This window comes from Aphis gossypii, chromosome 1, assembly GCF_020184175.1.
Source record: "Aphis gossypii isolate Hap1 chromosome 1, ASM2018417v2, whole genome shotgun sequence".
Classification (NCBI taxonomy): Eukaryota; Metazoa; Arthropoda; class Insecta; order Hemiptera; family Aphididae; genus Aphis; species Aphis gossypii.
Genome location: NC_065530.1, coordinates 4921426 through 4939859, shown reverse-complemented (window position 1 = coordinate 4939859; position 18434 = coordinate 4921426). Strand labels below are relative to the sequence as shown.

The following is an 18434-nucleotide window of genomic DNA, read 5'->3' as shown; positions in this document are numbered from 1 at the left end:
TGTATTTTGTCCTGCTGTAATAGAAGTGAAAGCGAATGCTCTAATAATAACAACGGAAACGATTATGTTTGATCTATAGAGACGATCGTTTTTTTTTTCAAAACCATTATTACATTATAAACTCGCACTATTGTTATCAATATGTTATCATTATCGTGGTTATAATAAATAATGATATACCTACATACTCGTATTGTGTACAATAATGGCCAATTTTTATCGATGAGTGTTATATTGATGACCGCGATAAACGTTAATAAAACGACTGCAACTTAGGCAGAGATCTCTGTCAAATTTTTATTTTAAACGCGTATAGAGTTTTTACCTAATCGGCCATATTATGAGTAATATTAAACAGAAAAACTGAATTTTATATCCGACGCAAGTATGATATTATTTTCTATTGATTTATGCAGTCATTGAAATATTTCACGACAAAAGTTGAATTTATTTACAATTATAAAATTGATAAATAACTGTTCTACTATACCTTTGTTGCACTATTATAATGTACCTATCAATTATGTCCAGAAATAGATAAAGATTCTATATGTATTCCATCATTAAAACTATTATTTGTAATCTAACATTTTCTAGAGACGCAGTTAATGAGATTGCTGATTTATTACTACCCAAGTCACATATTATATTAATTATGCAAATTTTAATTTTTTTAAATATTAACATGCTAAAAATTTTGTTAAACATGTATAAATTCTATTACTTTTCATTGGGTACATTAGGTAGTATACTAACTGTAATGTATTAGGCAAATAATACACGCTTGTGTTATATTTTTAAATAATTATATAATTTGTAGTAAGTATAATAAATTAGTTTTAAGCCTAACGACAGTGTTATAAATATTTCGTATAACTTGACTTATTAATTTCCAAAATGAACTAGAACTATCTATGTTTTTATAATAGATTACTTATAACTGATTAAGATGTTAGGTTAATTAGGAAATTAACGAGTTAGCAGTTTAGTAAATAAAGTAAATTTATCACGAAAAAAAACTTAAAACCAACTTTATTGGACAGATGTGTGTACGGCAGTGCGCCGCGCGGCGTATGGAATAAAATAACAATATTATTAATATTATTATTATGCCTGGACAAAAATGACGCACGCATTGAAACGACCCGAGGCACAAACATCATTGCGCAATCGCAACAGACCTAAAAAACCCATAGGTATGTACGATTACGATAACGGACACAGTTTGTTAGACAATAATAGTATACACGCCGCCTATATTACGTATAGATCGTCGAACTGGAAGTGGCTACTGCAGGATGGACAGTACTATTACATGGCACACAGTATACATATATATATACTTCAAGTACCATAGTACGTGAGACGACTGCTCAGATCATATCGTGCCCGAGTACGCATTATTAAACAATAACATATATAACACATAATATCGTGCATCGTTTTGTATTAACGGTTAGCCATTACCTATTTTGAGCCCGGCTGTTTTAAAAACGTACTTATATGCGCCTATAATGTATAGTGTGTACGTTGCGATTATGTATGCAATAAAAAAATCTTATTTAAAAAAAAATTCACGATTTATCGATTTGAGACGTAATAATATAAGTAATAACCTAATCTAACCCTAAATTAACAACATAATATCTTGTGGAAATAATAAGAAAACAAATTTAAGATGACCACATATAGACACTCCCCGCCGACCGAATGTCTCATAGGAAAAAATGTCGATGAATATTATTATTTAACTTTACACATAATTATTATTATTTAACCGTACGAGTATAGAATGTTTGTATTTTATAATGTGTAAATGTGCATGTACATATTATATAATGGATAAAATTAAGTGTTTACTTATAATTTTATTTTATCTGTTAATCATTCACCGTTACACGACGAAGAGAAAATTATTTATGTATAATATTATTAAGTCAAAAAAAAAAAATAATAATAATTAAAAGCAAATATGTTTTAATTGGTCCATCTTGAATCATAATACTCTTATGATACAAGATTTATATTCATCGGACTATTTAAATTTAAAAATAAGCTCTGGAATAGCGTTAACACTGTAACAACTTCCCATATAGGTACCTACTACCGAAAAGTTATAATATGCACATTATTACCACTAAGATAAAGAATAAGATAATGGTTTTTTTCCGAATAGATATATAAATATAATATATTATAATTATTTTTTATGTAGTATAATTATTCCTTATCAGTTAATCGACGGAAATGATTAATGGAAAATTATTAAACCATAAATACCAGTCTTATTATGTTGCAGTTAATGTTACAATAACAATATTAAAATCGCACGAAATTAGATGAAAGTTAATTCATTTTTCGATGTTTGAATCTTTGCAAATAGCGTTCATATTGCCGGAAACGTACGAAACACCTTTACCAGTACTCAGCTGCAGATCTATGCGTATAAGTATGTAGCTATTATTTCGATTAATAATATAGATAATCTAAAATGTTTTCATTTATCTGACTCTGGGCGAATGTTGACGGCTCGTTTCGAGCTAAGAATAATGGAGTCTATTATCATGATATACTATACATATATTGTGTACAATGCTCGTGATACATGTCATATATTAACTGTGTGGATCACGACCCCGACACGAACTTAATATTCAATAATCAGTATTAATTGATATACTCAACAGTCACATATTAATAAGCGACTATACAGTATATAATATACGCATATTATTATTATACCATATACAATATGACTGCCTTCAAACAATATGATATGGTCGAGTGTCAACGGTAGTACCTATTGTAGGTCAGAGGTGATAAAAGTTATAAACTAATTGTTATTGACGTTGTCTACATAATTGTTCGACTGCATATGTATGTAATTACGACCCTAAAACTTGAACTTGAAAAAAGATCTCACTCGAATATGTGTCTACTGTCTATAATAAAAATAATAATTTGTGCCATAAAATTAATTTTGAAAAATACAGTATAACTATTTTAAATAAAAACCAAAGTATAATTAATACTATAATATATTATCCTTGGTATTAGCATTTTAATTTTTAATAACTGAGAAACTATTCGTTTGAATTTTAAATAAATAAATATCCTCTGAATAATATACATTAAAAATAGTGTTCTCATTTAAAAACTGGAAGTTTGTAACACCACAACGCACTCCTTAAGTAGTATTAAAAATTTATTCATTTTATAAATCACCCTGAATATAATATAATATATCTATACATACATTTTAAAATATTATAATGTGTATATTTTTTAAACATTATTCGTGAATGTTAGGTATTGAAAAGTTATTAACAAAATTCGACAAAAATTTCATAATACGTTTACAGTTTTATGTATTTGATTTTTATCTGAGTTATAAAATACAATCAAGTCTTATAATGGAACAACATTCAAAAATAGTAAAAACGATACAAGCATTACGAAAAAATTAAGTATCAGAGAATTCCAATTTGCTTATATTTTTTTTATCACTATATACTTATATATGTATATAAATCAATTGATACCTAAGTTGTAAATATACAATATATACATCATAAAAAATATACATCTATTAAGTGTGTACACTTGTACAGTCGATACAGAGTATTGAATATTCCAATAAGTTACACGTGATGGGTAAGACCAATCACCGATTAAAAAACAAGTACCTAACTAATAAGTAATAAGTATAACTAATCCAAAAAATAGTAATAATAATCAATAATTATTGTATTATAATTATATAGCATTATTATTATGGTCATACAATTTTTTTTGTACACAAGCACTAGATATACAGTATCCAAACGAGTTGTATGTTAAACAGGATACATATTGGGTCATACACATTGGCGGAAACGAGAAACACCAGGGGCCCAGACGATTTTATTCGTTGTGTTATGTTTTTATAAATTTATGATATATTTTAATGCTATAATATATTGCCACGTTCCGTGATCACGGACAGCTTTTTAATCAACCTATATTATACCTAAGCATATTAATCTTTTCAGATGTGAGTAAATAAAATATAAGGTTGCAAAATATTCCGGATCAAGTTAATACGTGGATCGTTAAAATTGAACAAAAATGTTTCGTTTTAACTATAGAATGGTTAAAGTGAGATAATGCGAAATAAATGTTAAATATGTTAAATTTATCTCAAAATGTTATAGGTATTATCATATTGAGCTAAAAGAGAAACTAATTATACATATAACAACTGAGATAGAACCGAAAGTGCTTCGTTTGAATTTATCGTAATTTAAATAACTAATTTTATTCTACAGACATACGACAAGGTTCATCATGCCTGACAACCCCGAATTCAAATTTTCGGAGTAAAACCACACTAAAAATGAGTAACCAATTCGTAATAATTTGCAACCACAATATCAGAAGGTTAAGTCTTAACCCCCCAAATTAACTTTTTTTTAATATGCCATGAATACGTACACCGGTAGGTATCTAAACCCAATTCGGGATACAATCTAGCATATTATGTAGTGTGTGTATCGGTTGAATTTACGCTGCCAACATTCTGTGCTCGCTACTGATAATATTTTTGAACACATCACCATGTTTCTTGTACCGTAAACTTACATAATATTTTTTTAATGCGTTCAACTCCGCCGAGAAACGTGTATTATATTGTTATGGCCAACAGCTGGAATATACTCAAAAATTACATATACTATGCGTTTATTATGCATCGCATACATGCATACGTGCACAATGCATTGGTACTCAATTATTTATAATTAGATGAAGTATACGAGTGCCCACTATACGAAACGACCAATGAAATATAGTTCCGGGGTATCTTAAACATCTTCAAAATATTACAGTAGTCATAATAACATTATAATATCATTTTTTAAACGCAGTAACGTTTTGTACCTATCAAAAAAAGTATGAGTTTTATTATTTATACTAAATGCGTTTATTATGGGATGTTCTAACGTTCACACGTCTATTTTATAAATATATGTGCATTTTAAACAAAAGATTAAAAACACGAAAAAGTATTCGAACTATTTCAGATTTCAAAAAGATATTTGATAATAATAAAATATTCCTAATATAAGCGTATTTTATTATTATCCTACCTATTTTACCATGGTCAAATTATAAATTTCGAAGTATAACTATTATAAAAATACACGTATTACTAGGTATAAAGTTTCTTGTTCATATATAATAATACTATGATAAATTAGATAACATTGAACGGTTGTGATAATATATTAATATCGTTCTTGAGAATTAAATGACATCAAGAATATTTTAGTAAAAATGCTTTGCGAAATGAAATTGTCACGCGTTTAGTGATATGTCTATCTCTATAAATGTATACTTATTTTTTAAAAAATCACCACTCCTACAACTGATTTTTTCAGTAGATTTCATGAATATTGATGAAATTGTATAATAATAAAAAATAAATAACATGCATCATCACTTGGTATTTCATTAAATATAGAGAGTGAAATGAGTGAAACTTGTCTGGACAGAAAACCATAATATCTTACACCTATATGTATTGAAATAACGTTAAATGTATTATTAAATAGGTTTACACGTGATTTGTGACTTAATTTTTAATGGCCAAAAATCTTTGAAAATCAAAATATTCGAAAGAACACTATATTTTATTTTATCACACGTTTGTCGTAAACAAAAAAATGTGTACCTAATACCTATGTAACTTTCAGATTTTTTACTTAAACAAATTGTTGTATTATTATTATAGCCACTTTTGTTGATTAATATGTGAGTGAAATTTTATTTTTTTTCTCCTATAGCAGTTGAATGTATTTATAATTTATTATTTTTAGTTCCTATTTACTATCCTCATAAAAGCAATTAAATTATTTAAATTCTACGACTGAAAATAGATGTGTTAAATAAGATGTGTAGGTATTTAAATTTTAAATACACTTATCACAACAATAAACAATATTTTTTAAACATTTAAGTTGAAATATTATGTTCTAATCTTTTATGTTGTTTATTTATTTATAAATAGCTAATATATAGTATTATAGTTTCATAATTTATATAGAGTTACTCATAATTATAAAGTATACAAAACATTTTTCGTCATAAATAATGTAATATTAATTTAACAGCTATAACGGGCCCAACATTAACGATTTGCATTAGAGTTAAATTAGAGTAATATAATATTAATTTTTATTTATCAAGCAATATAACGCATAATACAATTATAAATGTGTAAAATTATTTATTTTATAATTTTTAACTATTCTATCATGTCTAACTTCTATTAGGAATATATTATTTTAATGATCAGGACACCCGTTAAAATATTTTAAACTTTACCTACACACATTATACCTTGTACTTAATGAAAGTAATTACAGAGGTGGTTAGAAACGGATTCACCTGATAATACAAACATTGTATAGATTAAACATATATAGTACATGCATGGAAAAAAACATAGAACCTTTTGAAATAAAATCAATTTAAGTATCTACGTTTAATATTCAGCTTGTTTAGTCTTATAAAAGTACACAGGCATCTAATAAAAAATTATAACTTAACTTAGGTATATCGTGTTTTATTTTATTTTTCAAAGATAGGTAAATACATTTTGTTTAAGAAATGATGATCGATGAGTATATTATAAAATACGAATAGCTATCAATTATTTCTTATATTATAAAGCAAAAGGCTTTTATATACTTAATTTGTATATTAAATCATATGGTTTTTATAAATTAAACGGATTTTAATTTGTAGTTAGTGTATAGTAAGCTCATTAAATTATATATTACTGTATAGGTATGGTCATTATATGCTTGTAATAAATTATTTCAGAATAAACAAAAACAATATTAAAATAACTCCACTCTTAAAATTGTTATTACTTTGCAGAATCGACTGTCTATATTATATGAATAATACAAGTGGCATATATTATTATTATTGTATACGTCGTTCAAATCGTACGATTGTAGGATACGTCATAGGTAATAAAACAAAATATTACAACTCAATCGGTACCTAGTCTATAACTGTACACTAAAAAAAAAAACATAACAAATTCAAGACAAAAATAAATACTATAAAAATTTTAAAATTTTAAGGTTTGAAAAAATGTATAATAATAACCATAATAACTTAAATCACCGAAGAAAAAACGCAATATAACATCTGTGCACGTATATTTCGATATAAGACACGTCGTTATAAAACTTCAAAATACAAGAGCCGCAGAAAACTTCAAAACACTGCAACGACATCGTATTATATGCTTGCAATAATAAACAATAGTTCAGTATATAATAAATATATTATAATAAGATATCGTTTGAAATCTCGTGGTCGACTGCGTATAGCACTCGTCTTCCCGTAAATGATCGATACGACGACAACGCGAACTTATCGAGGAAGCAGACGAAATGAAAGATCCCGCGTCCTTAAACTCACGTATACCATAATCATAAACTTGTGCCGCGATCGGGTCGTGTACCTATACTCGTTAATAACCATAGTTACCGCGTATTACACGATTTGCAATAACTCGACGACGACATCACATCACATACAACCACAATAATAATAATAACACATTTCGTATGTTTGGTGCGCTGCAAGTCTCCACTGTCCAAGTATACCTACTCGCGGCGCGCGCGTGAAAGTCATCATTCGCCTTCCGCAATAGCGGCGCGGGAAGAAAGTGCGTGCGTATATTTTTCGGTCTTCTTTTCGGGGGAGGATACGTGGTAGGGACAAACGACCTTGCCCCGGCGACGGCGAATCGACTCGATATAAAACGGTTCGGAGATCTGTTACTACATGTCAATCGGCAACGGACTTGCAGACATCGTGGTGGCTCGCAGCAAGTAAACACACAAAAACACACAAGCACTGAACACAAGACATTATGGATCGCCACCAAATAGTGGTTAGTAATATACATAATACATCATATTTTATTATATCACAATATCGATTATCATTATTATATATTACGGTATAATAATAATATAATAGTAATATATTTTATTTAACTCGTTTGATAGTATAATCCGCGTTTTAAAATTAACAATAATTTGCATGTTACGCAAAAAAAATGATCGTTCGGTTTATATCTTATTTTTTATATTGTGCGATGTCATATTATAAGTACGATCAAGTTTTCGGATTTTATTTCTTTGAACAACGCCGTTACAGTGGTGTATAATATTATATTATCATTCGATATTTTCCGAAATCGTGCGTCAAACTAAAGGTGATGTCTATGTTTTTTGAAAAACGAAAAATGTACCTATACTTATGCTTGTTTTTTTTAAAAAAAAATTAAATGATACTTGGTATCATATCTTTTATCATTAATATTATAAAAATATAAAACAAACAAAAGTTTTGATTATCAAAGTAAAGTTTTTCTAAGCCTCTCATGTTTTTCAAAAATCATATTTCATTATAGATAATGTATATTATAATTTTTGTCTATACAATAAACAGCTTATAGTATTTACACCTCACTTATAGTTTTATGTATTAAGTGTTTATCGTGCATGCATATTTGAAGTGTGTATACAAAACAGATATTGTACATATCAGTACGGTAATATAGCACACTCTGAAAGCACGTATAATAAATTATGATCAGATTTCTTATCATGTATATATATATTTTTTTTTGGTTGTGTTCATAATAGAACATCACGACACTATACATAATACCTATATATATTATAATATTTATTTCACAATTTCTCTTCTTACGTTTTTGTACACCTACCTATGTATATAAAACGAATAATGTATATCCTTTTCGTATAAACATAATTTCCCGAAATTCGTGAGTATATATATATATATTCTGTAAATAATAATAATAATAGTGTAGTAACAACACTTAATATTTGGACCGGGCTCGCGCACAACACAATAGTGTTCTAGCTTGTAAATTGCTTTAGTCCACCGAGTATGCGACCGTTCTCACGCGCACTTTCCCGCGTTCTTCCGGAGACTTTAACGCCGGGGTTACAGTTCTCTGTCTCTCTCTCTACAGTACGCTTTCGTCGATAACACGACTTTAATGGGTAGAGTACAATTTTATTTTGAACTAGTATCGTCCTAAGTACTATGTACAAATTCCACAAAACAAACATATATAGTTTTCTCCAAATAATCAATTTTTTTTCACCAATTACATGTGATATAAAAAAATCGTTTTTTTGATAGAAAATTACTACACCCTTGTTTTTCCATAATTTCGTTACTATATACACATATATTAGACTAACCACCAAATTTTTATTCATCAACTCAATTCCAAAAAAAAAAATCAAATCGTTATTTGTAGAAGAATATTTTTGTTTTATTGTGTTGATAGGTAACGCATACAGCACGCATACGCGTATTGTATATATACGTATAGTAGGTGAATTATTCTAAATAGGTACAAACGAGGACAATATTTAGCAAAACTTGATCTTAACCATTTTTTTTTAGACGATTAATTTTGAACAAGTTCGGGATTTTAGGTCAGTGTGACTGGTTTGCCATCTGTAGTATATAATTAAATAAATAGGTATAGAAGGATTTGACCGTCTGATCGATTGAATTCCACATACCAGAAGTGTGGCTGCCTGTTTGTAATGCATTAACTCAGGTATACAAATTTTAGTTGAGGAGTAGCAAACGTTATTTATTATTTTTGACCGACCCACAAAATTTTCAACGATTTGTTGATATATTTTATACACGCGTTTACCGTTAGCCCTTTTCATCGCGTCATACGTATTTACTATATTATATTATACAGTGTCATGCATTCATATTTTATTTATTCATATGCGTATATATACATTACACATACTCCGAAATTGCAGCAGTTAATCTAACTGGACAGACTGCAAGTATTCACTCAGATGCATATTAGACATACCGTTGCAATAATGACCTGTGAAATGCAAATTCAAATTAACTTAAAACTAAATTTTAGAATTTTTCATGTGTAATGGGTAATTAATGTTGTACAAGGAACTTCTCAAAATATTATACTCTTAGCCAGACCTACAAAACTGTTTTATAAATATAATCATACCCGTGAATTTCTCAAGTAGATTAAATTCACCGTTGGGGTTAGGTACATCCGCGCTATTCCTATATACTATATAGTATATAGTACAACCCCGTTCGACCCGAAAGCCAAATATCATTATTTTAATATATATTTTATCATACAGTAAGTATAGGCATTGGCGGATCAAAAAAGCAGTGTTTTCGTTTTATATAATATTATTATTAAAAGTACGTAATTATTAATTACCTATTATTCCTACTCGCAGAAAAACAATACATCGATACTGTATTTTTTTTTTTCAATCAGACATTATTATATACTGCCAGATTCCTCCGACGATCGTATTCGATTATCTATATTTTTTTACATATTTAATCGATGTTACTATATATATCTACGCGTCATCGCCGACATATATTATACGCATATAACCGTTATATAACGCGTGTTATGTGCGCGACTTGTCCGGATATAGTTGGAATATCTTAAACCGTACAATATTATTCAATTCAACTTTGCGGCCCACCGTTGCATGTCCGAGGGATAAATATATTATATATCTACGATTACGAATGCCGAACTTTCACCGTAAACATCGGATCTCGCCTCATCTACACGTTATGTCGATACGAATAAATAATAATAATAATAATAATAATACTATATCGGATATTAAATCGTTACGCAATGATAATAATAATAAAAAAATGCGTGCAAAGAAGGACGACATTGAAAAAAACAAAAAAATTAAAACTCGTCGAAACACACGCGCTTCTTTTCGGCCAGGATGCTTTCACCAGTTACGCCATACGCCCATACCATATTACTATTACTCTCCGCATTAAATTATTGTGGACCAGATACGATATAAATCACGTTTGACCGGCGCTTGATATTTTTTTTTCAAATTTTCTATTTCTATTTTTATACTACACTACGCCATACCACTCGATTAAAATATTTCTTCTTATGAATTAGGAAGGTATTATATACGTATATGTATTTACACTTAAACACGCAGATCTGTTTTTGTATACATAGAAACGATAATAATTATATATTATTGTATATATATATATGTTATACTCGCGTACCTATATAGGTATAATAAATATAGATATTGTGTTTGTATATAAACCTATAATAATATTATTATTTTGCGCGTAGATCTGCCGCTGAACGAGTATATATTACATTTCGAGTGAAAGTCGAGTTCAACTTTTAGTCGTGATTTCCGGATATTAAAAAAAACAGCCTCCTACCGGAGAGTGCTTCAGAGTCAACTACTTATGTTATTGTATATAATATATTTCCCTAGGACGTAAACCATATTATATATATATAATAATAATACTATACGCGCGGGCATTCGCGAAACAGTGAAAGCGGCAAAACGCGTATACTTAAATGACTACCTATATAATAATATACATACACATCGCGACGATATAATATATATATTTTAGATTCTGAGCTGAGCGAGGAATGTATTGGTTTTACAATGTTGTTTATTTCTTTTTTATTCTGTAAACACTTTTTCTCCCCATAAACTTGCTCAAAAGTACCATATAGTAGCATATTTTCTAAAAGGTAAAAGGGTTCTAAAAGGTTCTTGAGCTGGTACTTTAGAGAGGTCATTTTTCGATTTTCGAAATAATACTCGAAACAAAAGCGGTTAAAGGAGAAAAAATGTACAACTTCACGATTATGCAGTATAAAATAATTACGACTTTGTTTATCACCATAGAAACGAATACAATTAAATAAAAAAGATCCCCTCGTCCACTCAGAATCGTTTTTTATCGAATGCAATCATATTGCATTCAAATCGAATACCTACAGTAAAATTACACTATCCTGTCCGTAGACCGAAGGGACGATGGACAAATATCCACCACCGAAATGCGCTTACCTACTTTTTATAATTTATATTAAATTATTTTTAAACACGTTTTTAACCCTTTTTTTACAGGTGTTCCTGGCGTTGTTCGTCCACGTCACCCTCGTCTGGTCAAAGGCGGTCGACTTGCCGCAACAGCAAGTGGCCTTCCCTAATGACGATGCGTCATCGACATCTCTCAAGCGTGACAAAAAATCGCTAAGCAATGATTACGCGCAAACCGGTCTGCAGTAAGTACACACATTCTGTCAGAAAAATTACACAGACTTACCTATACGACTTACAGACTTATACTTAGCTACCTATAGGAAGGTTAATCGTTGTATAATATGCATCTTCGAAATACTGCAATTCCATACATCGTTCAAATAATACGTCAAAATGCACTACAAAAGCTTAGAAAATATACAATTTAGATTTGACGTAGTTTTTTTTTTTTAATCTGACTCAATTTTGGTGAACTTTTAGTGACCTTAAAATCTGATGATTATCGACTAGTCTTGTCTTCCGGGAACGATTCGTTTTTTCCAGTTTTATTATTTGTTGTGCTCATTTGTGGCAAACGCCCTACTGTTTATGCAAATCGTGTTTTACCAAACTCGTTTTTGAAGAAGATACCGATAATAGTAGGACATTATTTTACGTATTATATTCTAATTCGTGAAGTGTAAACGTCGTTACAAAATGATAAACCGCTTTTAACGGTAATTCGAAACAGTTAGATGGCATAATATGTATAAAAATGTACTATCGATGAAACACCATAATTCAATATTCGCTCAAATGCAATGATTTCTTAATTTTTCCGAACACTCATTTTCATAAGATTATAATTTATATTAGCAAAGTATTTGAAAATATATGCATACTATTATATCAAAGTGTTATCTGCTGACATCAATAATTATTGTATTTGCGTCCATCGATACCTGTAACGTACGTTTTCACCGAACACATTTATCACACGTTAAGTAACGAATATTTTAATAAGATAACAGGTGGGTGTTGGTTATTACGGCACTCATAATTCATATATATCATCTCCTAGGGAGTCGTACGATTGTTCTATAGTGCGTTCAAGTTAAAATAATAATACAACCACGCGAAACGATGACGGTCGTTATCGGTTTTCGTCACAAAGAGAAATCCACGTGAAACCGATCCTCTGCTTATAGACATCCCGTTTTATTTTTTATTATTATTTTTTTTTAATTCAATCGCTTTATTATTATTATCATAATAAATATTGTTTGCCGAATAAATTATTACAAAGTGTATAGAGAAAACTGTGAAAAATCGATATCCGCTATGTACGACTTTCAATGCGAAAACGATGACAATAAAAAGAACAACGTAAGTACGTATATACTTTGTATATACGGTAGGACTATGGCGCCGAATTTTCATAACATTCGAACAATGATATGGGAAATCAAACACGGAAAACCTATTGTAAAATAAAACGCACGTGGAATATAGTTTTTTTTTTAAAAAAAAATGACTGTATTCATTGATGAATAGATAAAAGAAAGAAAAAACAGAGTTACTAAAGAAATTGACTTTATCTACATTCTACACTCGTATATTGACATTTCGTCTCTATCATAGGTATCATACTATCATATCATAGGTATGTTAAATAATAATAAATAGTAACACAGACTTTTACCTCGCGGTATGACTATTCACTATACCTGTATAATGACATAGTTACAACAACGAGCATATATTAAGTATAAATAAATATTATATAGGTATATAACACGTTTTATACTGTATATATAGGCAACCGGCAGTCGCACAAAGCCGTATTGGAGTGCCAGATCATGGTTATGGCGTTGACGACCATCACGACCACCATCACGAGCACCACCATGAACCGTTGAAAGGTTACTGGAAAAAGAAGCTCATCTGGAAACCTGACTGGGTGAAAACATGGAAACCAGGAAAGAAACAAATCTGGAAGCCTTCATGGAAAAAAATCTACAAGCCGATATGGGTGCCAACAAAGAAACAAGGTTGGAAAGAGGTGCACGTACCAGTCTGGAAAAAAATATACAAGCCTGTGTGGGTGCCAATCAAGGTTCCAGCTTGGAAAGAAATACAAGTTCCAGACTGGAAGAAAATATACAAGCCAGTGTGGGTATCCATCGACGTACCCGCCTGGAAAGAAGTGAAGGTACCCGATTGGAAGAAGGTCTACAAGCCAGTATGGAAGCACATTGAAGTTCCCGCATGGAAGGAGGAACAGGTACCGGACTGGCATAAGATACACGTTCCCGAGTTGGTCAAGGCATACGTGCCCGGATCCAAACACCTTGGAAAGGATTACCATGGATGGGAATACGAAGCGCATGATCTGTGGAAGAAGAAAGTCGTGTGGAAGGTTCACTGGAAGAAAGTGTGGAAGACAGTGAAGAAACAAATCTGGGTTCCATCCAAGAAGCTCGAATGGAAGGAAGACTGGGTCCAAATTTGGAAACCCGCAAAGAAACAAATTTGGGTCAAGGATAAGAAATTAGAATGGAAGGAAGACTGGAAACAGATCTGGCGTACCGAGAAGAAACAAATCTGGGTTGAAGACAAGAAACTCGAATGGAAGGAAGATTGGAAACAAGAATGGAAAACAGAAAAACACGAGATCTGGATCCCCGACAAGAAATTGGAATGGAAAGAAGATTGGAAACAAATTTGGATACCCGACTGGAAAGAAATTTGGCTGCCAGCATGGAAGAAAATCTGGAAACCCGTGTGGATATCCGAATGGTTCCCGATAGAGGAACACCATCACCACCACGAGGAGCACCATGATTCTCATGGACATGATGGGTACAAGAAAAAATGAAGACTGAATTGTTTCAAATAATCACATCACAGACTACCCATGTTGTGTACATATAAATACTTTGTAAATATTGTTATTATTATATATTAAGTTGTTAAACTGTTTTATACTTCTTATCATTAGCATTATTATAAATGTAAATCAACGTTGATTTTAATTGACGAATTCATTTATCATACTATTATTATGTGTACCTCCTATATACTGTAGAAAAATTACTCTTCGCCTTATCATTGAAAAACACTATTTTTTTTTTAAACCTTTATTAGTGTATTAAGCCATTTAAAATCAAAATAATTGTTTTCATTATATTAATATTTTATATTGTCATTAACAATAAAAATATAGCTGCATTTTTAGAAAATAATAAATTCATATGAGCAGTATTCAATTTTGAGTTTATTTTTCTAGTACCTGTGCCACCCAACCTATTTATTCTATATTCATATTTAACAATTATTATTTGGTAATTACATAATTACTATTTTCGGTTTCTTAAAATTTCTTTATTGAAAAGTTACCTACTTAGGTACTATACTCATTAATAAATTGTTTTAATGATCGATAATGCTACAATAATAGTATAATACATAATTTATACCCACTAATAATAATTATAGTAATTACTAAATACTAATTAATAATTTTTAATAATAATTACCTAATGTTATGAACAATTGTGAGCATCTATGAAAATATTGAAAAGTAGTTAGACAACTTGCTAATATTTTCAATTTGGTAACAAAATATTACTAACACAATATTTTCTAAAATTGTAAATCTATAAATAACATATATTATTAGTGTATTACGAAATCAACACATCTTTACATAAATTGTTCATAAAATAATAACGATATATTATAATATATATTAATAGGTAATTTACTATTATTGCGCTAATAAAGTTACTAATAACAAGCAAAAATAGTGACACCACTGGGTAAATTCTTATTAACTGTAAATTCCAATTCATACTTGTAATTTACTGCTAATTCATACTATATAAGTACACACATAATACTATACCTATTACTTAGTGTAAAACAAAATATCAATTATATAGTTTATATATTTCCTACTAAATTATCTAAAAAAAATATATATTATTATTATAAATGGTATAAATGTGTACATCCAAATTCTACTAAAGTATATATACATACTTACGTGTGAAGCTTACACAGCTATACAGTGGCTATATTATATACATAGTTCTCGTTGCGGGCTGCGGCAGTGAAAGTTCATTTGACTTAATGCACCAGACACAATTTCCGATGCCTGTAAATTATATACTTATGACAATATAATTATTATAATATACGACGTCACGGACTCACGGAACATAATATGATACAAATAGGTACCTAGTGTTCTGGCCAACAACTTTTTTTCTAACTCGTTTTCTATGAATATTTTTATATAATATAAATTGTATTTTTGACGACTAGCTTAGTCTTTGGGGACACGTAAATGTAACGAGAAATTAGACACATTATACGGAAGTAAAAATTTGCCCAGGGTGACAAATTATATAAGATGACCAACTGCTATACAATTTTAAAACGATTTCTTTCAATTTTTTCATGGTTATGATTTAGCAGCTTGACATTGTAAATTTGTAAATGAATATTCGATTTTTGATATTATTTTTAACAATCGTGATAAATGGCCAATACAGAAATAAAATTTTATAGATCAATGGGAAGTAGAAAATCAGTATTGCATACGTGTTAATCCTTAAGAGCTTAACCTAACCTAGCTATGAGTTGTCACCATCTTACAAACATATAAACATAGCAAATTTGATTTCGGTAGAACAGACTTTGAATAGTTAGCTATATTAAAACAAATTGACAAATATTGATGTATGGTAGAATTTAAGTAAAAAATTATATATTATACTTAAGTATGCAAATTACTAAAACATAAAAATACTCGTAACTAGTATAAACTTTTATCATGTAACTTGTCAATTACCTACACATTATTAATCAATTTGATTATTTTATAAACAGATGGTAAATTTTCTATATTTAAAAAAAAACTCGCTTAAAAATTAAAATATTGTAAAAACCGACGATAGCTAATAACAAAACGATAATGTTCTTACCTTTGAGTTAGATCATAGTCTATGATTCATAGGTCAATTCATTCCAATATAAAATTAAAAAGAAAAAAGAAATTCAATTTGCTAATGAGCCCATGGGCCATGACTTATGTGAAAAAAACGCTAACTCATACGAATGATATTATGACATCAAATTACACGTTTAAAATAGATACTAATCAACTAAACCAAATCTTAACCGTTGTCCGTTGAATAGTGTGTCAAGTGGAAAAGAAAAATCATGATATGACATCCCGTACCTACACACGCCACGGTAGGTATATGCTTGGTAAATAATTATCGCAATATTATACAATTGAACAATGGGAATTCGACTGTGTGGCAATTGCTTATAACTTATAAGTTATATATATATGTATAGGTGAGCTCTAGCTCCTACATTTGAAAGAGTTGGTGAAGCCCGATCTAGTCTAATTAATTTTACTACTCATTATTGATTTTAATAGGTAAGTAGGTTCTTTTACGAGCTATACATTTAATATTCTACATAATATAGTTCCCAATGTCGATAAATTAAATCTCAAGGGAAATAAAAATAAATTCACTAGGTTTTTTTTTTTGAACAAATATAACTACTATAATAAACAAATCGAGAGACAAGAAAAAAATGTCGAATAATGATGATGGCGAATTGACAGTAGTATGAAAGATAAAAGTATTTTTGGGCAATTAGTTAAAAAAAATGATATAAAAATGTTTGCTGCACCTAACACGTGACTCTACACACACCTATGACAATAACGTAAGTATTATCTAATTAATACTTAATAAGTATGTCAGTATGTGCATACATGAATTAAACAGCTAGATACGTGTTTAGTGTTTACGCGCAATGAAATAGTGAAATACACGTCAATCATCCGGAACAATTGTCGGAAAGCGCCTGCCGGAGAGCATAATATAAAATATAATGTACCATGATCTCGTGTAGGTATATAAAATATACGTATACGTCGGAGAACAAACGTTTTGAGGTCTTAAAAAAAAAAAATAAATAATGTATTTTATCTAGATGTCACTATAGCGTACGAGAATAATACATATCACTGTAGTTGTGTTAGACGATAGTTAATGATAAGAGACACACCCTTGGCGTTCAAAAACCAATAAAATAAATGGTATATTCATTGCACATTATGTTGGGATCAAAACGATAGTTTAAATACACTCCCAATTACTCGAATGGTTGTAACGTATAACACTTATATAATATCTCGGTTGTATATTGTATAATAGTAGTTCCATTAATTATTACAAGAGTTTAGATAAATAATACATGTACAAACAAGGGTAGAGGGGGATATTTAACTACATCAATTGATTTCTTTTAAAAATAAATACATACTAAGAACACCATAACTGTAGTTTGAGAACTTACCATAGATATAGTTATTGTTATTAAAAAAATGTAATTATTTTTCATTGCACCGTAATATAATATTTATTAAAATGATAGACACGTATTTAAAAT

General features: G+C 29.6%; 1 protein-coding gene across 1 annotated transcript; it reads left to right on the top strand.

Moving 5' to 3' along the window:
• Window positions 1-7801: 7801 nt before the first annotated feature.
• LOC114131202 (uncharacterized) lies at window positions 7802-15223 on the top strand. Its single transcript, XM_027996361.2, has 3 exons — window positions 7802-7954; window positions 12060-12217; window positions 13773-15223. The coding sequence occupies exons 1-3, from the start codon at window positions 7934-7936 to the stop codon at window positions 14830-14832; spliced, it is 1239 nt and encodes a 412-aa protein (XP_027852162.2). The 5' UTR covers window positions 7802-7933; the 3' UTR covers window positions 14833-15223.
• Window positions 15224-18434: the final 3211 nt, after the last annotated feature.

Excerpts from the sequence above, each read along its gene's own strand:
- LOC114131202 (XM_027996361.2), top strand. The coding sequence starts at position 7,934 with ATGGATCGCCACCAAATAGTG. Across the intron at positions 7,955-12,059 it reads TGGATCGCCACCAAATAGTG|GTGTTCCTGGCGTTGTTCGT; the intron begins GTTAGTAATATA and ends CTTTTTTTACAG. Across the intron at positions 12,218-13,772 it reads TACGCGCAAACCGGTCTGCA|GCAACCGGCAGTCGCACAAA; the intron begins GTAAGTACACAC and ends CTGTATATATAG.